Source organism: Acartia tonsa, chromosome 1, assembly GCF_053477335.1.
Source record: "Acartia tonsa isolate MP-2025a chromosome 1, ASM5347733v1, whole genome shotgun sequence".
Lineage (NCBI taxonomy): Eukaryota > Metazoa > Arthropoda > Copepoda > Calanoida > Acartiidae > Acartia > Acartia tonsa.
The window spans coordinates 37,317,476-37,342,258 of record NC_137260.1 but is presented as its reverse complement, the minus strand read 5'-3'; the positions used below and the strand labels follow the sequence as shown (position 1 = coordinate 37,342,258).

General features: G+C 33.2%; 2 protein-coding genes across 2 annotated transcripts in view; both read left to right on the top strand.

Annotated features, from left to right (window-relative positions):
• LOC145327368 (von Willebrand factor D and EGF domain-containing protein-like) overlaps positions 1 to 11,255 on the top strand; it is a 67,190-nt gene extending 55,935 nt beyond the window's left edge. The window contains exons 31-46 of the mRNA XM_080170960.1: positions 149 to 203; positions 665 to 811; positions 934 to 1,027; positions 1,452 to 1,559; positions 1,787 to 1,992; positions 2,390 to 2,496; positions 2,928 to 3,058; positions 3,358 to 3,461; positions 4,077 to 4,165; positions 4,357 to 4,434; positions 7,512 to 7,627; positions 9,637 to 9,706; positions 9,959 to 10,084; positions 10,337 to 10,424; positions 10,607 to 10,692; positions 11,035 to 11,255. Coding sequence (XP_080027086.1) covers positions 149 to 203; positions 665 to 811; positions 934 to 1,027; positions 1,452 to 1,559; positions 1,787 to 1,992; positions 2,390 to 2,496; positions 2,928 to 3,058; positions 3,358 to 3,461; positions 4,077 to 4,165; positions 4,357 to 4,434; positions 7,512 to 7,627; positions 9,637 to 9,706; positions 9,959 to 10,084; positions 10,337 to 10,424; positions 10,607 to 10,692; positions 11,035 to 11,255 — 1,826 coding nt within the window. The remainder of the gene's footprint in view (positions 1 to 148; positions 204 to 664; positions 812 to 933; positions 1,028 to 1,451; positions 1,560 to 1,786; positions 1,993 to 2,389; positions 2,497 to 2,927; positions 3,059 to 3,357; positions 3,462 to 4,076; positions 4,166 to 4,356; positions 4,435 to 7,511; positions 7,628 to 9,636; positions 9,707 to 9,958; positions 10,085 to 10,336; positions 10,425 to 10,606; positions 10,693 to 11,034) is intronic.
• A 770-nt stretch (positions 11,256 to 12,025) lies between these two features.
• Positions 12,026 to 14,344, top strand: LOC145318538 (uncharacterized). The gene is made up of 3 exons (XM_080159860.1): positions 12,026 to 12,396; positions 12,718 to 12,813; positions 14,127 to 14,344. Exons 1-3 carry the CDS (start codon positions 12,045 to 12,047, stop codon positions 14,258 to 14,260), a joined length of 582 nt encoding a protein of 193 aa, XP_080015986.1. The 5' UTR covers positions 12,026 to 12,044; the 3' UTR covers positions 14,261 to 14,344.
• Positions 14,345 to 24,783: the final 10,439 nt, after the last annotated feature.

Here is a 24,783-nt window from a genome sequence, read left to right as displayed (position 1 = left end):
TAATTATTATTTTTTGGAAATTGACATTTGCTTGTACCCAATTAACTGTGCGATTTACAATTACTTAATAAGCAGATATCCTGTTTTAGAGCTTGAAGACTAAAGAACAGCTGTTCTAAAACTAATTAAATATATTTTATTTTAATAGGAGTGGAGTGCACCCCCTTAAATTGGTACTTCCAGTGTGGGGAATGTCCTACAGGATTGACTTTTATATCTTTTTTCATTCATTTAAATAAAAAAAGAGAAAACACTAGAGTGAAATGAAAAACTTTTCATTTAAAGGTTTAAAAATAATTTTAACCTTAGAAGTGAAAATATTTGCAATGAATAAAAGGTTTTACATTCAAAATAATTAAAATTACAAAAAAAATGTCTGTACAATCTACAAAGAATGTTTTTACCAAAGTTTATTTGTTTTCTATTTTTAGTACTTAAAGTTTACACATTTTTATGTAGATTGCATTTTGTAAATTTCATTTCTCTTTTTCCGCTTAAATTTAGTAACTTCACTACAGATATTTCACGTCCTAGCATTTTTATCTACTTTTTCTTATTTTTTTTTCTCTCTCTTTAATAATATCTTTCTTTCCCCTCACTTTCGAACTATTTTCCCTAGTATTTTTCCAGTATTGTAAAAAATCTGAAAGTCAATATTACCAGGCTACAGTGGTGATGGTATAAACTGTTTTAAACACAATACAATCATTGATTCTAAACCATCAACAACTATTGAAGAAAAATCTTCCATTAGTTTTGATGAAAAATCGACAGAAAAAGAGAATTCTGAACACGTCAATTTGTCAAAGGAATTTAAGATAGATAATCTTAATATATGTTAACATAATCTTGGGGTGACATAACCCTATGGGGCTTCTCCTTGTTTATCCAAATGCCTTTGTTATCCATCTATCTATGATTGAATTATCAGGATCCATGTTCATCTAATCCTTGTTACCCCAATGTCACCTGCTTTGCAAACTTTGGAGATTTTCCTGTTTGTGGAGAGTGTCCACCAGGAATGAAGGTAAGTTTAATAGATTTAAAAAAAAAAAACTAAGCTGCGTATCGGTTTTATGTGAAATACCAAATATAAAACCCATGTTTTTGTGGGAAATATTTTAGATAATATTCATAATATATCAGTACTAGCGGGGGAGGGTAAGTTGACTATCCACTTTCTATTTAAGTTTTAATAAGAAAAAGTAAAAAAAAACTTTGGCTCAAATTTTTTTCCCCCTATTGCTGGACCTATATGAAGTTTTGTTGTAAAGAAGAACCAAATCAATCCAGCAGTTAGCGAGATCTTATGCTACAGGCAAACAGACTAACAGCTATGTTACTTTTAAATATGAAGGATATATTTTTTTTAATCCCAGATTTGATTTGCGTCCAACATGTAATAATTATTAATTCTTATGTTTTTGATTTTATTTTTTCATTTTTTTCAGGGAGATGGTACTGAATGTACACGAGACTATTGTACCCCCAGTCCTTGTTATCCAGAAGTAGAGTGTACAAGTACTAAAACCGGTTTCCATTGTGCTAATTGTCCACAGGTAGTAATTATTAAAATTATCTTACCTTTTTCTATCTATCTATCCTTTTTAATCTTAAAAAAACCTTAATAGCAGACACTTTAGAATGACGCATTATGTCTGTTATTACATACAGCTCAAAACAAATTTTGATGAAAATGTCATTCGTCAGACAAAGCAGCAGTAGGTACTATTTTAAATGTCTCTTGAATGTGTCTTCCGTACCTATCTCTTCTATTGTTGTTTAGGGCTACGCTGGAAACGGTATAACCTGTAGAAACCTGTGCTCTGCCATATCCTGTTACCCAGGCGTGGAGTGCCTGGTCCTGGACGGGACGCCTGTCTGTGGCCCATGTCCCAAGGATATGATTGGGGATGGTACTCATTGCTACCAGGACGCCTGTAGTTCGAATCCATGCTTTCATAGTGTTGATTGTATACATAGGAATTCTAGGTAGTTTTTTAAAGCACAGCTAATACTTTAATAGAAAATGTTTGCATGACCATACAACGGTCTATAAAAGATCAGTGATAAAATTAAATTAATATGTGACTTTAGATCTGAAAAGAAATACAGTTAAAAGTTAATTCAATTTAAAATACTTTGCTAAACTTAATTCATCAAGAAGGTTTTATCATTGCTACGCCTCGTGAAATGAGAGAAAAAGATAAAGTAGTATTATTGCTTTAAACCATTTGGCAGTCAATAAATCATTATTGTTATAAAACTTTTTATTTTATTGAATTAAAGCCTGCTGTAAACGATATTAAAAACTGAAAGATAGTATTTACAAGGAACTATTATTTTTAAATAATTGTAAAATTATGGTTTAAATATTATTTTCTCTTAGTTATGAATGTGGTCCTTGTCCCCGAGGATTACTGGGAGATGGAATAAATTGTTTCAAAGATCCCTGTGTTGTTAATCCCTGCTATCCTGGCGTGGATTGTGTCCCAGGTATATAATTTGATGTCTTAAAATATAGCTATTTTTATTATCTATCCAGCCATCTCAATCTATTTACTTGGAAACCAAAAATTATTCAACCATCCCTCCATCTATTTCATAAATCTATAATTGAGATAAGACATTGTATTTATAATTATATCTATCTTAATATCTATGTATCTAGATAACCAAGGAGGGTATACATGTGGACAATGTCCCCCTAAACTTCAAGGGGATGGTCAGCATTGCTATGATGTGGTAGAGATGGGGCCATGTATCTATATATATATAAATATTTACATTTATATGTAGATAACCAAGGAGGGTATACATGTGGACAATGTCCCCCTAAACTTCAAGGGGATGGTCAGCATTGTTATGATGTGGTAGAGATGGGGCCATGTATCTATATATATATAAATATTTACATTTATATGTAGATAACCAAGGAGGGTATACATGTGGACAATGTCCCCCCAACCTCCAAGGGGATGGTCAGCATTGTTATGATGTGGTAGAGATGGGACCGTGTGCTTCAAACCCGTGTGCCCCTGGAGTAGAATGTTTTGAGGTATTCTTTTATAAAAGTAACAGGATGTAAATATCATTGTTTGTGTGTGTCTGTAACTTAAGATCTTGCTAACCGCTGGACTGAAATGGTTTCCTTTGCAGTGAATTTTGTTCTAGATTTATCAATATTTTGGGGTAAGATATCTCTACACTCCCAAGAGAAATAACCCCTGAAAAAATACCCCCCCCCCCCCTAAAAAAAAATATTGGTTTACTTAACAAATTTAGAAAGTAGATTGATATTTTCAAGATAAATTAAATGAATTTCATTTCAACTGCCATTGACCTTTCTCTCTTTAGGATAAAGAATTAGGATATAAATGTGGTGCTTGTCCTGATGGTTATGTTGGGGATGGAATCTCATGTAATATTGACCACTGTGCAAAAAGTAACCCCTGTTTTAGGTAATTTTTTATGTAATTTTTGTATAAAAAATTAACAAAGCATTTATGAAATCGTCGAATTGGAAGAGTTTAAATAAATATTTAATGCAATAATATACACTGTGCTAAAAAATAAATAATGTTATGTTAATATCCAAATTTTAACGAGGATTTACTATCCATAGAAGCGAAATGTGTAGATGAGAAAAGTAAAAATGTTTATTCCATTTTATTGGAGAGAGTCATATCTTGTAAACTTTTGAAGATTTGAAATAGATATTGGATTATTTTTTTCCATTTTTAGTTTTGTACCTACTTATGAATAGTTGGATCCAACATGTGTTGCGAGCCAATAGTAACACTTGTATCAAATGCCTTGTTAATATTAAAAAGACAATTATGAATATGTCTTTTGAACAGAACTGTCTCATTTGGCCAACTATGAATTATTTATATTTACCGAATATTGTAAAATTGCTAAGGATAATAAACCAGAATTTAATTTGAGCTTGATGACAAAGAAAAGAAAAAAAGATAAAGTAAAATGATTTAGAGATTTAATTGTATTTTTTCTCTGGATTCTTTTTAAAAGTTTAATATTATTATAAATAATCTGATATTATTCAATTTTTGTAGGGGCGTGAGCTGTTATAATTTCCCAGACAAGGCCAAGTGTGGTAAATGTCCCAAAGGATTCATTGGCAATGGTATCAAGTGCACGCCAGGTAAAAATTAGAACTAAAATGTTTCTTGGGCGTCGTTTTTTTTTATTTTTATAGTGAAAAGAATAATGATTCTAGTACAAAGCTCATACATCTTTTCTTCACAAAAATAGCCCTACCTACCAAGAACCAATATAAAGATTCAATAAAAAATTAAGACCCATTTATCATCCACAAATTATTTTATTTTTTAGTTGTTGAGGATCCTTGTTCCTTGGATCCTTGTTATCCTGGAGTTACCTGTGTCAACCTTTGGATGGGCAGGAGTAAAGGTATAGATAGATAGATAGATAGATAGATAGGTAGATATATATATATAGATAGATAGATAGATAGATAGATAGATAGATAGATAGATAGATAGATAGATAGATAGATAGATGGATAGATAGATAGATAGATAGATAGATAGATAGATAGATAGATAGATAGATAGATAGATAGATAGATAGATAGATAGATAGATAGATAGATAGATAGATAGATAGATAGATAGATAGATAGATAGATAGATAGATAGATAGATAGATAGATAGATAGATAGATAGATAGATAGATAGATAGATAGATAGATAGATAGATAGATAGATAGATAGATAGATAGATAGATAGATAGATAGATAGATAGATAGATAGATAGATAGATAGATAGATAGATAGATAGATAGATAGATAGATAGATAGATAGATAGATAGATAGATAGATAGATAGATAGATAGATAGATAGATAGATAGATAGATAGATAGATAGATAGATAGATAGATAGATAGATAGATAGATAGATAGATAGATAGATAGATAGATAGATAGATAGATAGATAGATAGATAGATAGATAGATAGATAGATAGATATATAGATAGATAGATAGATAGATAGATAGATAGATAGATAGATAGATAGATAGATAGGTATATAGATAAATAGGTAGATTGATAAGCCTTAACATTTGATTAGTTTACATTATTTCTAATAAAACTTTTCTAAAATGTGCTACATAAAAGAATAAAATTTTATGCATATATTAATTTAAATATTGATGTTTTTTTTAAGAATTAAATGATGTTGTAACAAAACATTAATTATTATATAAATTTGATATGAAATAGATTAAATTAATAATTTATTAAAATCACGAAATTTAGATATTGATTTGGAAATTTAGAAAAAAAAATTATGTTGATGTTCTGTCACAACAAAATAAAAATAGATTGATAAATATAATTTCATTTGATGATATGAACCATAAGGCTTTTGATGAACCTTATCGTTGTTATTGGCATACATAAATGCTGCTTGGGTGCTAAGAACTATTACGACTAGCAAAAATATATATTCAGTTTATGAAAATGTTAGATAAAATGAGATATTCGATTATGTTTAGTGCGTTAACATATTTGATGTAAAGAATAGTAAAGTTTTTTTTTGTACACAGATTTACAACTATTACTACCATGTAAACATTGATGGGAGATGTATAGCTTGTAAATTTCAAGAAATATTTACTTAAAGTTTTTCAAATAAGTGTAAAACCAGTTCATATAGTATTTTTCATTACTTTTGGATACGCTTCTAGATGCCTCTAAGGTCACAAATAAGGGGGGGTTCAAAGGTCGACCCATTACCATAAATTTTTATTGTAAGGGGAAAATGTTAGAAACATTTTCGAGACCTATAAAGAGCTTCATATCCTACCTCTTTTATATAAGGAATTCTGAAAAAAAATATAGATACAACACCAGTCCTCATACTCATAGTAAAAATTGGAAGACTAAGAAAGTCCCTTAATGACGTCATAAAAATGAGGGATGAGGAGAGGAGGAGTGGGAAAGAAAACCCCTTAAAAAAGAGATGGATAATGCCTCATTTTTATGACGTAACATGCTGATTTTTTAGGGACTTTATTCGTCTTCTAAAAATTGTGTCTCAGTCTTGCTTAAAAAACTTAGTGATGTTTTGGGGTTGGGTTGATAGGTCTTATTTTAAGCCACTAAGGAATATAGTTTACTTCCAACTAAGTATTAATTATTGGTTCTAGCATCCAAATTTCTAACTTTTAAGTGTATCATCTTTAATGAACATAAGATGTAAAGTATACCTCAAACTTTTTTACAATCTTGATAGCTTTACTTTATTAATCATACAGACAAATATTCTCAAAAATAATTTGAGAAGTTTAGGATGTCTATGTGTTTATTTATAATTATATGTATGTTTTTTTTTATTTTCTAAATAATGATTGATTTCATGTATTAATGGAAAAACAAAAACTAAAAAAGAAATAATAAAGTTAGATTTAATTATGGCATTATGTTGCGTCCGTTTTTTAGGAATACGGAAAAGAGGGGACAGTAAAAAGATCCTTCCCAAGACTTCAAATTATGAAATACAGGGTGGTTTTTTTTTAATGGAACAAAGGTATTGCTTAATATAACCCACTTGCCATTGACAGAAATTAATAATCTATATCTTAATTTCTTCATTGGGTTGGGGCATTTTGTATAAGAAAAAAATATTTAGCTATTTTCAACAAATTATGCCTTAAAAACCGGTTTTTTCAAAGTACCTATTTTTGGAAGATTTTTGGATCATGACCAATTTAAAGAGCGTGCAAAAATGCGTACATTTTTAAAATTCAAATTGCGCGGCTTGTGTTAATAGTAGAAAAATGTTATGCATATCGTTAGAATCGTCATAAACTCTATTTTTTGGGTGTTTAAGAACTATTCCTGTGCTACGTATAGTTTAGGAGCTACGTGGTAAAATGTCCCAACTTACTTAAAACTTTTCAACCTTTCTCACATTTTCCAACGTAGCTTCTATACTACAAATTGCATGAATAAGATACATATATTTCCAAAAACTAGAGTTTATGACAATTCTAACGGTGTGCATAAAATTTTTCTACTATTAACACAAGCCACACAATTTGATTTTTAAAAATTTACGCATTTTTGCACACTCTTTAAATTGGTCATGATCCAAAAATCTTCCAAAAATAGGTACTTTGAAAAAACCGGTTTTTAAGGCATAATTTGTTGAAAATCGCTAAATATTTTTTTCTTATACAAAATGCCCCAACCCAATGAAGAAATTAAGATATAGATTATTAATTTCTGTCAATGGCAAGTGGGTTATATTAAGCAATACTTTTGTTCCATTAAAAAAAAACACCATGTACAATAGTAAAAAACAGTCCTAGGATCTATGTGAATTTTTCCCAATAGGTTCTGTGGTTAGTAAGTTCTTAACAAACAAAAAACTTACTCCATTACTACTTAGGATAACTAGTAAAAGATTATAGAATCAAATGAAAACCATTTCAACTAAATTTTTCTATAATTTTAGGGTACTTATGTGGTGCATGTCCTGGTTCTATGGTAGGCGATGGAATAAGCTGCTGGGAGTCGGACGCGTGTTCACAGAACCCGTGTTTTCCTGGTGTTAAATGTACACCTGCTCAGGTAAACTACTTTATCGAGCACTCTACAGTTTTTTTTGTCTGTAAAGGAATAGTTATTTCTTTCATCGTATTATAAACAGCTTTCCGCGGATATAGAATGTACAATTTTAAGATTAAAACCAGTTTTTTTTAGCCCCGAGGTGCCGAAGGCACTGGCTAAAAAACTGGTTTTAATCTTATGATTATATATTTTTATATTCGTAGAAAGCTGGATATAATACGATGCTAGACATAGTTTTTTCGTATGGATGATAACCGGTTCCTATCCACCGGATTCGAATGAATACGAGAAATAATTTTAAGATCAACTCTTTGTACAGTTCAGTGTACAGTTCAGAACGTTGGATAACAAAGTTAGACCAGATCTTTATTTTAGGGACTTACATCCCAATTATTGCAGAAAAACAACCTATTGATTGCATAACCTTTGTCTGGAAGTAAAAGCTATGCATGGTGATGAGTTGGACCTATTTTTTGACCAAGGCATTCCGTCTTTTCTTATTGTAAATAACTCGCATCTGATAAAGCGCCAGTAGGTTTAACTTCTATGTATATAATGTAGTTTGGGCCGAGATTCGAACGAAACACAGAAAAACAAATAAAGAATAAAGGAAACTATTAACTAATCTAATTTACTAATAGTTTCAATGTCAGCCTCTAGGGGCAAGTACGTCCAAGGTTTTATTTTTGGGTGGATATAGTTTAATATAAATTTGGGGGGTATTGATAACTTGTGTAATTCATTTTAATACATTTTGCATTGAAGTTCTAATCCAAAATTATCTCTCTTATTTTATATTTCTTTCTCTCTAACTTTTTAATTCTTTCCATCCCTCTCGATCTCACTCTTCCCATCTCTATTTATCTATTTGTAGTAGCTACTCTATAATTTACTTTGTCTGTCCGTCAGTCAGTAACGGTATGGGGTAAACGTTTTTTCTCAGACGACTGAAACTTTCAGGGATTAACATTCTACATATTTTCACTAAGTTTCATTAATATTTGTATATCAATTGGGGTGCTAGATCGATTTCTAGATTTATATGTTTTTTTTTTCAATCCTTATTCAAGATAGACGGCTGAAATTTTAAAGGATTGGATATGTTTACACCCCACATATTTTCATCAAGTTTTATTAGGATATGCTAATTGGTTGGGGTGCTAGATCGATTCCTAGTTTTTCAAGTTTTAATTTTCTCGACTAATGTTCAAGATAAACAGTTGACATCTTTAGGGATTAATTAAGTAAAAAAATTACATAGTTTCATCACGTTTTATAAAGACTTGCTGGGGTGCTAGCCGGGGTGCTAGATCGATTCCTAGATTTTCACGTTTTTCTTATCAGCTTTATGCTTCAAAAGACGATTTTACATTTTTAAAGGATTTCGTGATTTATTTTATTTAAGTTTTTTTTTATGGCATACTCTATAGATCATTTTTCCAGATGTCTATCCATGATTATGAGCTTTGCTACTTAAGGATGTTGTCATCCTTGTTCTATTATTCTTGGATCATTTTCGGCTAAAATAAACTATCTTACAAGAATATGGGGAAAGGCCAATTTAAATAAATCTTCCCAACATTTCCCTTTCTTTTAAACATCCAAACAATCTGGACATGATATTGTACTTTCTTATTATAGTTGGAAGTTTATTTATCTACAATTGACTCGTCCCTTTTTTCGTGATTTCAAGGTCTGAAATTTGATTGAATAATTGAAGATATTGCTTCTGAGTTACACTAACACAGATATTTGCAACTCCTTAAATTTTGCGGATATTACAAATTAGAAGATAAAATTTGGTAAGATTGGCGGATTTCTTTACATAAATTATCAATACTTCGAGATGTTGGGGGGTATTTAAAATGAGATAAAAACCTGATACCTCTTGCTGCAATGTCAGGCGATTAAAATCAAGGCGTATTTTTTGCTTTCAAAACTAAGGACATTTAGATAGACGTAAAGACAGGCACATATTCTGTTGTTTTTACATACAGATTTTTATTTAGAAAGGACAATTTAAATGTGGTTCTTGTCCAGACGGCCTAATTGGAGATGGTGTTAACTGCTATACGAAAAGTAAGTTTTAGCATTTAATATTTTCAATAGAGAAGGTTTCGTGATTTTAAGTGGTTTGGCAAAATCCAAGATAATTACTATACAAGTTGCTTGAAATGTAAAATAAATTTCTAGATTTACTTAAATGCTATGAAGTATGAATATATGCGTTTGATTTTTAATTTTCATTGAAAAAGTGTTTTATGCATCATAAATGATTTTTAGATTTAATTAAATATGCATAAAAATGTTTAATTTATGTGCATTGTTTAGCAAATGGAATAGACCATTGTGCGGAGAATCCCTGTCATGAAGAAGTTACCTGTGAGTCTAAACCTGGAGGCTACAGCTGCGGTCCTTGCCCGCCTGGCATGCAGGGCAATGGCTCTTATTGTCAAGGTAAGGTATATTTTAACCCATGGCAAAACACATTATAATACAAATGTTCAAATATCATGCAATCATGCCCTCTTCATTCCTATACATAAAATGAACTTTGAGACATAATTTTTGCAATTATAGGGCTGGTTGTCTATGGCCATCTTTAAAGATTTTGATAAGATGAATTTTCTGTATGAAGACACAGGGTTATGTTAGATTTAGAAACTAACCAAAAAAAATGACCAAACTTTAAAGAAATGATTTGTTTAGATATAGATGATTGTGATCCTAACCCTTGTTATCCTGGTGTGGCCTGCAGGGATGAACCCGCTCCTGGACGAGGCTATGCGTGTGGCAGGCAATATCAATGTACCTAAAATGTCAAAAATAATCAACTTATTTGACTTTGTACAAACTTTGAATTTAAATAAAATGGTTAGAATGTTTTTTTTCTCGTTTTATGCAACTTATTACGATTCTTTTCCTTAAGTTAAGAATTTGTTTTACCGAAGACATTAGGTACATTATTCTGTATGACAGATGTCCGAAACCTCTGTTGGGAGATGGAACTATTTGTACGGCTCCAAGAAAGGTTCCTTGCCCCTCTGGACTACGATGTTTTCCAGGTTAGCTAAATTATTTTTGGGGCTACATTTGAACAAACAAAACATTTTTGCAACCTTTTTTGTCCATTCGTGGTTATAGGGGTTTGTGTTTACAGGGAAGCCTTCTACAGTCTACTTGTCTTTTGGTAATTTTAGGCTTCTACGCCATCCAAACTAGATTACATTGTTTTTGTTTGTAATACATCCATCCAATATAAATTGTTATAATTCTATAGGTATGTGTAATTGTTTATTTGTTAATACACGACTGAACAAACAATTAACAAAAAATTAAGTCGCTCTGAGGGCTCTTATAATTTTTTTAACTTTAAAACCCCAACAACTGATGGAATTCTTCTTCAGGTGTATCCTGTGTGGAGGCTCCAGGAGACCAGATAACCTGCGGGTCCTGCCCTCCAGGAATGGTAGGCAACGGCCTTTTCTGTAAGACTCCCTGTAGTCCTCCATGCAATGGTCACCAGAAATGTGACAAACAGTTCTGCAGCCATAATGATGACTACATCAACAACAGGCAAAGGAATAAAGATTGTAAAAAAAAAAGAAAATCCTATTATATAAAGTAGTAAACGTTTTTTTGTCTGTCCCAAAGGATCTCGCTAACCGCTGAACCGATATTGTTCTTCTTTAAAGTGAAGCTTCTTATAGGTTCTGGGAAGGTTTTTAACTTTTTTTGGGAGGATTCCCTCCCCCCCCAAAATTTTTTTTTTAACTCTTTTGAATTTAAATTTAAAATGGGATAAGGTCAACTTTTCCCCCTCCTACCAGTGCCCCTAGAGGCTTCAAGGGGCGTAGCCGCTAGTTTTACAAATTGTATCTAGGACAAAAAGTTTTTATGTAGTGTAAATAAAAAGAAAATGAAAAATGGTGGAGGGGAAAAGTCACAAATGCTAAGAACTCTTAAAGTTATGTGTTAAAATGGGATTAGAACACCAAAATTCGCTATGTACCTTTCTTTTTTATAGTAAAGAAAATATGGACAAAAATTGTTAAAACTTTAAATTTCGTCAAAGGCTACTATTAGGTCTAGCTTACATAATGAAGAAGATTCTGACACATATGCTTGAAATTTAAATACAGACATTAAATACAGACTTTGACAGACAGGGAAAAGGAAATGTGATTATGACAAACAATTCTCAGTGAAAATTTCCCCTCAACCCTCTTCCCTTTTTCTCCCCCCTTCCTACCCACTTCCCTTTCAGTTACACCAAAAAATAAGTTTTACTCCAACTTTACTCCAACAAAATAATTATTTTTTGTCAATTTTAAATGGAATTAATTGGCTGAATAGCAGCCCCTGGGTTAAAAAATTCTTATTCCCTTTACGAAGAAATGATGAGGAAAATGAAGTAATGCACAGACACAAAGTCAGGCCAAAATATGAATCTTTAGGCAAGCGAGGACCTAAATATGCAATAGAAGAAAACTACTTACAAGACGAGGACATGAAAAATATTCAAATACCGTCAAACACAATAAATACAACTATAGAAAGCAATGATCTTGGAACTAAGGCGATATTTGATAAAGAAAAGACGACATCTAATGAAAATACAATAATAAAGACGATATTTAACAATGAGGATAAATTGACGACTTTTGATGCGCTACAATGTCGGAGAAAATGTAAAAATGGCGGTGTTTGTGTTGGAAACAATAAATGTTCATGTCCCCCAGATTGGAGAGGGAGATCATGCAATAAACGTAAGTATTTTATTTTTAAGTCTTGTATGGATTCCAAAAGCATGAAAAACATAATTAATATTTGATCACACTTTAATAGGGACGTCCAAGGGGGGGGGGTATGATAAACCCCCCATAATTTTATCCCCCCCCCCCCTAAATAACACAAAAATCTTGGAAGTCCTTACCTATAGGTTAGAAAGATTACCCCCCCCCCCCCCCCGCCACAATGTTTACCACAATCCCCCCCCCCCCCCAAATAAAAAAGCTTAGACGTCCTTGCTCTTTAACCTTAAAAATAAAAGATATAAAAGAAATAGCTGATAATAGTTTATATTTTAGCGAAGTGTGTCAAAGGTTGCAGAAATGGTGGCAAATGTGTGGCACCAAACAAGTGTTTGTGCAAACCTGAATTCACTGGCAAAACCTGTAAAAAAGGTAAAAATAGACTCAATTTATAAAGTAGTAGAATCTTGATTTGTGTCTTTCAAAACTTTGGGAACAGTTTTTTGTCTGAAACTTAAGATTTTGATAACACTGAAACGATCGAGTTCTTCATTTTATGGAAGCTTCATTTAGGTCGCGAGATAAGTTTGGCTATTATATTTTTGAATTAATGACTTAGGATGGTTTTGGCCTCCTCCCTAACCCAAAGTCATAGCCGCTAGTTAGTTTAAAAACTACGGGACCCAAAACTACTAATATATTGTTTTTCAACAAATAAAAATGAAAGTGTTCTAAGAGTGTAAGAAAAATGATGTAATAAGAACCCTCATTTTTTGCATAGAATTAAAAGTAAAATCTCATATTATGATAGTAGAGCATTTTATCACCCTATCCCCTCCCCCCCTAACACTCTTTTTTAGATTTAGAGTCTAGTTTAATTGCATTAAGGTTTAAAAGGCTGATAGAGGTGAGTAGGGGGTGGGGGTGGGGGGGTTGGTGGGGTGGGGGGATTGTCCTATTATAAAGATACAAGATTCTAGATGATAATAAAAGAAAATGAAAGGAAATGCATGTTTCATGTTTTCTTATGAAATATTACATAGAATTTATCCTCTTTTTCGTTTACACCTTTTTCTCTTCTGGATTAAAAAATTCACTGTTTTAATGTAAAATAAAATTGCCCAATTAATGGATGATTATTAAAATTACCACCATAAAACTTCTAACTGAACTTAAATATGAATTCAAAGTATAAAATATGTAAATTCGTGAGAATGGTCAAATACTATATGCATACCTTTGAGTCCTGTATCAAGATAATAATAATCAAGCAATAAAGCACTAACATTCCACATGATAATGATTATCAAAGTACGTACTTTTCTTGTAAATTATAATTAATTTTGTTTTCATGAAAAAAGTCACATGTGTCAAAACGATTTGCTTCTGACAAAACTTAAGTACTTCTGATTTGATTTGGAAAGGATTAAGATTATTAGATTATCTGTAACCGCTACCAAAAAGTCCTATTCAAAGCATGCTGATTTTAAACTGTTTGCAACAATTTTTTGTATGGTATTATCATCCTATCAATCTCATTTTTGAAACAATGATTCCTTGGTACAAAGTACAATATTTTAAGCGGTGCTTCTTCATAATAAAGTCTTAGAAATATATTTAAGTGCCTAAATTATTATATTAATAATCTCCTAACTTTTACTCTACAAGTGTTTTTATTCGTTTATTCTACCGTTTGATTTCAGAGCTTCTCTTGTATGAATATTTTCATCCTTGTTCTATTCCAGTTAAATGTGGTATGAACGGAGTAAAGTGTGACAACGGAGGTCGGTGTCGGAAGTCAGGGAAGTGCAAGTGTCCACCAGGATATTATGGCAGATACTGTCAAAAACACGCCAACAGTGTCCTACCACGCAGCTAGGCACCGGAAAAACAACAATTTACCCAAAACATTAGGCAAAAAGCCAACAAACATTGGGGAAACAAGGATGACAACATCCATAAAAGCGAAGCACTGAAACGGTAGGACAAACGGACATTAACACTTGTATGGTATCTGAACTGAATAATCAGAATTTAAAAGTATTAGAGTCGAAGCAAAATTGTAAGTAAATTTGTTGAAAAAACTGCTTGAAGCAGGATAATGTTTATGGACATACTTACATTTTTGGACTTGATTATAGAGTTGCTTCGCTTATAATATTGTTCGTTGTTGTCCCAGGAATCAATATACCAAAAATCAGATCAAACGGATAATTAGAACACTTGAAAATTTGTTGTTAAAAAGGTAGAAAAATCAACATTTTTAAAATGGACGTACGGACATTCTGGTAATGATTATAGAGTTGCTACGCTTTCTAAATCTTGCCCAACTACTACAGGAATCATCATGCAAAGTTTGAAATCGATAGGACAATTCTAACATGCCTAAATTAACGAATAAAAGCTATCTATCTCGGACGGACGGACGGATGGACGTACGGACGGACGTACGGACGGACGGACCGACCCTAATTATAGAAAAGCTTCGCTTTTAAAAATATGTGATTATAAAACATTTTGAAATGAAAAACGATAATTTTTACAGACAATTACAGGTGATTTAAATAATATAAACTAAAATTATTTGTCTATTTAACTTTAGAATAGAGCTTATGTGAAGAAGACAAAACTGTATGTATATGTTTTTATTAGAGTGGTTTTATGTGAAAAGCCAAAGAAAAATATTCATATAAATGTGAGAAAATATATGTCTTTTTTTAAATTCTCACCAAACCTTTCATTTTTTCATTAAATTCAGAGAGTATTTTGCCATCAACTTGTTTGCCAGTTTAAAATACTATTATATGTTTACTTTGTTTTTAAATTTTTTCTTTCAATTATTTCAACAGGCGAAAAAGTTAATAGCATTTAAGTTTTTATCCAAAGTAAATAACAATCTTTAAATAGTTCAGTTATTAATTGAAGTTTAATAGTTATTTTTATATAAAAATTGTTTAGTAATTTTATATTAAGCTTAATTTAACCCTTACAGCTCGGGCCCCAATTCCCACCTTAATAGATCAGGGGGGGGGGCTCCAAGAGTCCCCCCCTCTATCTCGGCTCCTGTTACAGATAAAGACGTAAAATTTTTTTTCTGGTGGTTCATGTGTATTTTTAGAGAAAATTACTGTTTCTAGTCATAGCGGCCAGGCCGCTCCTTAGCCGCTTTTTAGCGGCCAGCCGCTAAATTTTAAAACAGCTTTAGAGCGGCCAATTTTGCAGCTAGGATGACCAAATTTTAGGACGAACTTTTATTTTTCATAACAAAAAAATTACTTTTTCTGATCATCGCCGAAAAACGGCAAATAACGGAAACCGCCATTTTTGGCGGTTACGGCGGTAAAACGGCGGTTGGCGGCGCCAATTAATATTTTTATCTGTTAGATGTTGCTCAAGGATTTACCAAAAAAAATTATAGGTCTCTAGCTGTAATAGATGCAACGATATTCATGATATATGTCTGTAGTAAAAGCCGGACAAAAATCGGTCATAAAGTCGGTCAGGGAGCGGTCAAACGGTCAAAACACAACTTTTCTCAGAAGGTCATTGATATCCTAGTATTCACCAAAAAAAATTTAGGTTTCTCCTTATACACAAAAGTCATAATGTAGAAATTAAGATTTATTTAGAATTTTTTCTAATTTTGGTGCTACCCAACCGACTTTGACCGGTCACCACGACCGACACAGACCAGATATCCTAATAAAATCAACTCTTGCCGACGTATAATTACTAAACTTAAAAAGTCATGAAGTCACAGCACTCCATCTTACCTACAAAAAAAATGAGATTGAATAAACTAGAGGGGGGGTGCTCTTGGAGCCCCCCCCCCCCCTCCCGATCTGTAAGGGTTAACTGCTGTTTATTAACAATGATTAATATCTATAGATGCAATAATTAAAGAGATTAAAAAATAACAGAACAGAGCAAAAAAATATTTACTTTGATAAATTGATAATACCCTTATATTTCTTTTATACATACTTACGTAGCAATGATACTCTATAACTTACTTTGTCTGTCAGTCCAAAACGCAATGAGGTTAATGTGATTTTTAAGGCTGCTTCAAAAGTTAAAAGCCAAAATTTTTTGGGGTTTTCAAGTTTCTTTTTCTAAAATTTAGCATGTATACTTAATATAGTGTATCATTAATACAAGAAACTGCATGTCACACTGTCTGTATGTTAGTACTGAAATATCTAGCATCATATAGGTCCCAGGAAGATTTGTTTATTTTTTTTTTTTGGGGGGGGGGGTGTTTTTCTAACCTCCAAAGAGAAATCCCTCTAAATTATTTGTTTTGCAAAATAAAATTCAAGGTGGTGGGTCAAACTCAAACCCTCCCCCTCAATTCTCTCTCTCTCTCTCTCTCTCTAGGGGTTTAGCTGGTAGAATTAAGTACGTATAACAATCAGGAAATGTAAATAAGCCAACGTCCTTTAAATTCACTAATATGCTATGTCATCTCTTTAACCTAACAACTAAATGGTGTGCCATCAGTTTCGCGCATTTATAATATCAAGCAAAATGTTAACAAATCATTAATAGATATTACCTTTAGGCTAATAATAGGGAATAGGCTAAAAAGATTACATATTTGTACCCTAATTAATTTATTAGAAATTCTACCTTTTGTGGAATATAATATTGGCATGCAAACACCCTTTGCTATTTAAAATATGAAAGGCCTGACCAATTCTTTTTGACCCCCTCTTTGAATTCACACACAACAGATAAAAATCTGTGAACTTAACTGATATAGATAATAAAGGAGAGTAGGGGTTGAAGATTAATTTAATTATCATTATTCAATCCCTCCTTGCAACCTTATAAAGTTTTTTTTCTAAATTGTCCTTAAAAGCAAAATTAGTAAAGTGTTCCTAGATCTAGGATTAAGGGGCATTCATTAGAAGTGGGGTGTAGGGAATAAATTAATCCAATAATTTGTGTCTTGAAAATTATACTTTTGCTAATCTAAGAAATAGGTTTATTTGCGAAAATGATAGCACAGATATTTCAACCACCTAAACTTAAATTTGCAAAGCATATTTCATAACTTAAGTGTGTATGTATATGTTTATTATAATTTCAAGATAATTCTGAATAGTTTTGAAAGTTTAGGATATGAGTTCTTCCTATAAATAAGTTCATTTCTATACCTAATACTAGCGATATGCGTCTGATTTTTCTTGTCAATGATCATCTTCTATCCCTCTGTCATTTTAGTTTGTCTATTCTTGATATTATTTTGTTATTAATTTAATCATCTTTGTTATGATTAATAGTAGATTATCACTCTAAATAATATCTCTAACTAACTCAAATTTAGTGTGTAAATTAAATTTGTTTAATTGTCCTAGTTTGAGCAGTTTCTAGTTAAAAGTTTTCATATTAATTTGGATAACAATCAAATTTACAATTTAATATACAATATGGAGGGATAGATAAACGGACGATAAATTAGTGTATCCCAATTCAGTGCTCCAATAAAAAAAATTGAAAGATCTGCAAATGGTTATGACATTTTTTCTACTATTTATGCTACATATTGACATTAAAAAAATATCAAATTTTCTTTTTTAATATTGAAGTAAAATCTAAGGATTTATAAGGTTGTATTCAAAATACTTAATTCGTAAAATTCTCTGTTCAAATTTTTAAAAATCTCTAATAACTATACTAATTTATTAAACCAACACAAAACAAAAATGTAGTAAGAATAAAATGATAATCACATATATTTAGCAATTTTTGAAAATTTTAAATTTTTATGTAATATTTATTATTAAGTAAAATTGCTTAATATTTGTTTTTTTTCTGGTAAGGATAAACAAAGCTCTTTATAGTTCCTTTAAAAAGGGGGATACTTCGGAAAAAAAACTAAATTTATCCCCTTTTATATAGGCACTATAAAGAAGTTCCTGAAAAATGTAATTGTAAATGACATATTTTTAGTGTAAATGCGAATAAACTGAGCTTAGAATTAAATCATATGTAGTTTGTATATTCTTTATGCTGACAAGGATGAAATTATATTTAGGTGGCGTTATAATTAAAACTAAAAGCTTTTTAGGATTTTTTATGCATTTATTTTAAAATATTTGCATGCCTATTTATACATCTGTCTCTTGTATTTGTCAATCTGCATGATATAATTGGTCTTTTATCAGCCTTTTGATCCGTTTATAAGCTTTTCTGTCTGTCTGTTAGAATACCATATTTTTTTTTATATCTATCCCCCTCTTTTTCGATTTATTATTCATTTTATACCGTATTGCCTTGCCTATTCAACAGTATCTCTCTTACTTTGGTTCTGACTCTGCAAGCCGCTTATAAAATATTTAAGAGACACATTCGAGCAAAAAAAAACAATAATATAATTTCAGTAAATAGGATTGTTTCGTTTTTGATAATTTGATAATGATTATAGCATGCCCAATTGTCATGATTTTTTATCGGGTTTCCCACAATTGTTTACATTTGTTTATGGAATATAGGGATATACTAATGAAAAATTGCCCAATCTTCCTTCAAAACTTTAAACAATTATATTGATTGAGATGCTGATCATCACTACTATTATTCTGGCATTGCCATTCTCAAGACTTTGACTCTAGCACCCACCAGCTCTGTATTTGAGAAAAAAACAGCATAAAATCATGGTAAGACTAAAAATTAGAAATATATTACCCTAAACCATCCTGGGAACTATTTAAATCCAGAACTCAATTGGTTCTGGTTAACGAGATCCTAGCGGACAAACAAAAAATGTATTGCTTTAAAAACTGGAATTTAGACAAAAAATCAAGTGTTTGATATTTGAGGGGGTGTGATAAAACGACCCCCCGGCCCTCCCCCCCCCCCTTCCTTCCGAAAAAAACATTAAAAACCACATGTATATTAGATTTAACCACTCACCCCCTCCCCCCTTCATACCAATAACAAATTTATAACAAAATTTTTTGAGGTGGGGGGGGGAGGTATTAACCTCACCCACCCAAAACCACTAAATCCTTACTGCTCTCCATGTTTGATAATGAATATCTTATCAGGTTCATAATATCTAACGCCCTGCAAATCTCACATGTTCTATTAGAAGGTTAGATAAGTACAATATGAAAATCATGTTCACAAGAAAAAAAATTTGGGAAGTGATTAATTTTTAGACTTTGCGCTAGTCTTGTAAACCTTGAGACTTGCAGGGTACAAAGTTTAGTATCAGTGAAGCTGTTGAAAGTTTTACTGATAAAGCTGGTCTTTCATTTGTCAATTTCTCTGAGGTCATTCATACCATATACCATTTTAATGGTTATATCAATTATATGGCATCCATAAAAAGTATCCATTTCATGTTATGAAAGGGTATTTGCAAAATATACATGTATGTCAAAATTATTGCAAAAAATTTATGAAAATATCAAAGAATTTAATCATCCCCCTTTCAAAAAATGAATTACCAAATGTTTAATATTTTTTGACTCTTAAGTAAATAAGTATGAGTTTCTTTAAACATACTGTAATATTTATTTTGAAAACAGCTAAAAGGGAAACTTTCTTTTTGCATAAATAACAAATACGTAAAAACGTAAATATAATGAAAAACAAGGACGAAAACGTCCATATTTGACTATTGGGACAACTGAATATTACACTAGCGGTTGCGCCTCTAGCATCTAGAGACCTGGTATTGTAAGGGGTAAGAAAGAGCAAAAAAATAATATAAACCCAGTGCTTAATCTACGATAAATAGCATGAAACCATTCTGGTACCTATATGAAGCTTTCCTAAAAGAGAAATCAAAAAGGTCCGCTTTATTAAAAATATTAAACTAAAGACAAAAAACTTACTACTTTATATAAAAGAATAAACAAATATAGAATGTGACACCAGTGCAGTGATGTAATATGAAAAAAAAATTAAACCAAAAACACTATTTTAAAATGCCTATTCCGTCATTAACTTATAATTAAATGACGAATTTTAAAGATTAGATATAAATAATATAAATTAATTGTCCGACTGTTTATTTTAATTAATATGAAGTTATTTTGTTGTCAAACTTATGAACATTATTATCCTAATTACTTGTTACTTTGGAGTGACGAATTTTTTTGTAATTTCATGTAACTTATGGAAAAACACTTTATCATAGGTTTATCACATATTTTGATAATTAATCTTTCACATGCATTTTCTCGTGAAAAAATGAAAAATCACAAATTCAGAAATTTCCGATAATCTACCCTTAAAACGTTTACAGAATGACTCAGAATCAGAGGTGGGTTCTTAAAAAAACGTTTTTGGTTCTCTGCCTTTGATCGACAGCTGTAATCAAATGATGTGCCATTGTTATATAAGAATAAATCTGTAATCATAATATTATTATAATATTGAGATACCAATGATTTGCCAGCAACGACTCCACTTTAATTGAAACAACAGTGTCTTAACCTCTTTTCGAGGAAGCTTTGTGTTTATCAAGTACGAAATTAATTCCTTATCATTATTTGAAAACCAAGCGCAAATGTCGTCTTTTTATGGCTTTCCTTTCATAATGTGGCGCGGCATGGATTGTTTTGTTTATTATGATGCGCACGTTCCTTACTTTTGAATGAGATATGAGAGTGTGAAGATTTCGGAGAACAAAATTGGGCCTATCATTGGTCTCATAGTGTGTGAACGACCCTAGTATATCAGGGATTTGAAACCATAAGAGCTTCAGGTAGAATTTGTTATTTTTATTAAGAAGTATGGTGTATAGGACGATTATATGTAGTTTTAAAAAGGCTTTAGCCAGCTAAGCATGAAACTTAATTATGATTAATATATGTTTTAGTAATTTTTATGTGCCTTATTGTTGCATTTAACAATGATTTATTAAACCAAATAATTTTCCTTTAAAGCCAAAGTTTCCAAAGATTTTTTACCGTAGAGAAAAATGATTTTTAAAAAGCAAATAAGATTACGTGGTTATAAATAACTGGAATTATGAACTAATTGATATTGTAATTTCAGGTCTTTGAAATAATTTCATCAATAAATCTATATTCAAACCTGCTGTTGAAACTTGATGGTTCCTGGTATTGGGGGTTTGTATGTTCGCCAACTGATCTCGTGAACTTCCTGCTAATTCGGAAGTCAAGCTCAACCAAAGTGTCATGGTTGAGACAATTTCAAAGTATCTGATGAATAGGCGTTAGCATTCATCAAGAGATCAATAGCATCCAGTGAATTATTGATGCAATAAACTGTGACAATTTTTCTGTGAAATAAGTACCTAGTGAATCAATATGCCACTAACCAAAAAGCAGAAAATTGAGCGAGCTATCGCTATTGGCAGTGAAAGGCTAGAAGTTTTTGATGAACAGTTAAAAGTGTTTTATGACAATCTAAAAGCCTGCCAAAGTTTTAGTTCATGTGAAAATGTGACTGTAAAATCAATTCGTGACATTTTTAGTGAGGTCAAGGACCAATCTGATCTAATAAAAAGTCTAAAACCTGCCGTGGAGACTAGTGAGCTGCGCGAGTTTAAGCGTGATTTGGATGAAGCTAGTGAGCAGAAAACTGTTGCAGATAAAGTTTATGCGTCGTTGGAGCAGTGTACAAAAATTCTGTACTGGCTTGACAATGATTCAGATGACGCGAGGTCAAGCACTGTCGCCAGGAACCTCGACGTCATTGAGAAGGTGAAGATGGACATGGGAGTGCTTAAAATTTCCGTGGAGTTGCGCCAAGAAGTACGTGATATGTACCGAAGGCTTAGAGAGATGGAACGTCGTTCATCTAATCTGGATGAGAGTGGGACACCTGCCATGCTCTCCAGAAGTATGTCTGCCGTGGATATTCGGAGTTCCAACCCGCAGTATGGGCGCTGGGACAACAGTTTGTTGCCGTCGTTCGACGGTACTGACACGGATTACCCAAACTTTAAACAGGTCTTTAAAGATCTATGTTCTGGTTATGGATTTGCTGACCAGAGGTTAAGTCTGATGTTGTGTATGGAGAAGGTGATAACCAACCCGGAACTACGCAAGCAAGTGTCAGCGATTAGAGATCATAATGAACAATGGGCGTTTCTTGATCAGATGTTTTTATCAAACACTCGCCGGTTCATGAGGATTTTAACTAAGTTGAACAAGATGAAACCTGTGGATAAACCTGTGGACGTGGTTAGCGCAATTGCTACCTTCAAGAGCATGATGCAGGAGGTAGAAGCCATCGTTGGTTCTGCAGCTAAGGATTACAACCACCTAACTCTTATTCATATTTTTAAAGACAAGTGCCCTGAAAATTTGAGAGACAAAATTATGATGGAGCTAGGTAGCATGAACCAACCAAACATCCCAAAGATTGTAGAACTGCTGGAGAGGACCAGGGGTGCCATGTTGGCCGGTGATATGTCCTATGACACTGGTGCCGGCAAGAGAAATCGTGACAGAGCTGCCGCCGCGCAAGTATCTGGCCGCAACGACAATAAGAATGGAAAGGCTGGAAAGGACAAGGCTTCCAAGTGGAACAGTGCATGTCCTGTGGAGAGCTGCAAGGAGAAACACCCGATTTTCCGTTGCCTCACATTTAAGAAGATGGATGTGGTTGACCGAAAGAAAGTTGTCCAGCAGAAGAAGTTATGTGAACTCTGCTTGTGTGACGGCCATACTGCTGACAAGTGTAATAAATCTGATAAGCTTGGTGTTTGTGGTACAAATAATTGCGACAGATACCATTCCAGGTTACTCCATGAGGCTAGTGCTGGTGTGAATACAGTCTACAAGTCAAGTTCTGCACCCAGCCCCTGTACCTTCTTACTTCAGTTAGTTCCTGTTGTAGCACCTGGCGGCGGCACCTGCCACGCCACGGTAATGTTTGACTCCGGGGCAAATTTGCCACTTGTGTCTGAGAAATTATCCAACAAGTTGAAGCTGAAATCTACTGGCAGATATACAACTATTTCTGTAGCTGATGGCAGTGAGTCTTCCTGCCGCAACGTTGTGTTTTATCTGAAGGATAGGGACGGCAATCTGAGGGAGTTTGAGGCAGCTGTCATGCCTACCCTCGGCGGGGCCAACGAGATGCGCTCGGTCCACCCCGAAACTGCCGCCGAGATATTTAAAATGCCGCCAGAAAGGTTTACATATATTAGTGGAGGCTTAGATATCATCATTGGAAATACACATCCTGACGTGTTTCCTTCAACCTACCAGAAAGTGGGCCAGTCTATGTTGTGGCGAACCATTTTTGGTAGTGGTTTTATCTGTACGAGTGCTGACGGTGGAGCTGGAGATCAAAAGTCGGCTTATAAGGCTGTCAGTGTCAGTGGAGGCACTTTGCCAGACTTTCTGACGTCTGAATCGTTTGGCGTACAGCCGCAGGCACTTTGTCCAGGATGTACTGCTTGTCAAGAGTGCAAGGCTATGGCCGACGGCACTACCTGGGACCAGCGTGAGAGGCAGAGGATAATTGAGGCAGGTTTAACACTAGACTTGCAGTCCAACAAATGGACAGGTCAATATGCTTATATTGAAGATCCTCACACTTTACCTTACAATGAGAGTTTAGCCCGCAAAATTGCTGAAAAGGATCGTGCCAGGATGGTCAAGGAAGGTACCTATGGAATGTATGTGGAGGTATTCAACGACGCCATAAGAAGAGGCGTTTTTCAAAAAGCCACGCCTGAAGAATTGCAGTATGAAGGACCTAAGTCTTGTTCATCAATAGTGGTTGCTTTCAAGGAGGATTCAAGTTCCACACCCATGCGATTGTGTGCAAATAGTTCTCTGACGTTCAAGGGTACCAGTTTTAATAACATAATGCTGGGAGGCCCGCCGCCAATGCAGAAGATTTTTTATCATTTGATGCTTTTCCGCGGTTACAAGGTTGGTATAACCGCGGATATCTCCAAGTTTTATAACTCCATCCTGGCCACAGAGTTCGACAGCCAGATGAAGAGAGTTTTATTTTCCCCGACGCCAGATGGTCCACTTGAAATTTACCTGACTAAAGTTGTGAATTTCGGCGAGTTAGCTGCGGGAAATTTGGCAGTTACAGCCCTGAAGTTGACGTCCCGCCTGTTCGGCGGAAAGAGTGAAGCAGAGGTCAAGGAGATGTATGGAGAGGGACAGATAAACGGTAGTGAAATTGTTGCTAAACCTGAATTATGGAAGGAGCCACAAATACCTACCTACCCTGATGAGGAATTCAAGTTACCTCAGATTCCAGTTGCAGTCAAGCTTGAGAAGCACAGCTTCATAGATGACGTTATTTCGGGAGCAGGATCGAAGCCAGAAGCCAAGGAGATGATGAAAGAGGCCGACAGGATTATCGGCAAAGGTAGTTTTTCCTTCAAACAAGTCATTTATTCTGGAGATGATTGCCAGCCTACCAAGGTTCTCGGGCTGATATGGA

Bases quoted from the DNA above. Each gene is read 5' to 3' on its own strand.
- LOC145318538 (XM_080159860.1), top strand. From the start codon at position 12,045: ATGCACAGACACAAAGTCAGGCCAAAATATGAATCTTTAGGCAAGCGA. The intron at 12,397-12,717 runs GTAAGTATTTTA...TTTATATTTTAG, and splicing joins AGGGAGATCATGCAATAAAC to CGAAGTGTGTCAAAGGTTGC. The intron at 12,814-14,126 runs GTAAAAATAGAC...GTTCTATTCCAG, and splicing joins TGGCAAAACCTGTAAAAAAG to TTAAATGTGGTATGAACGGA.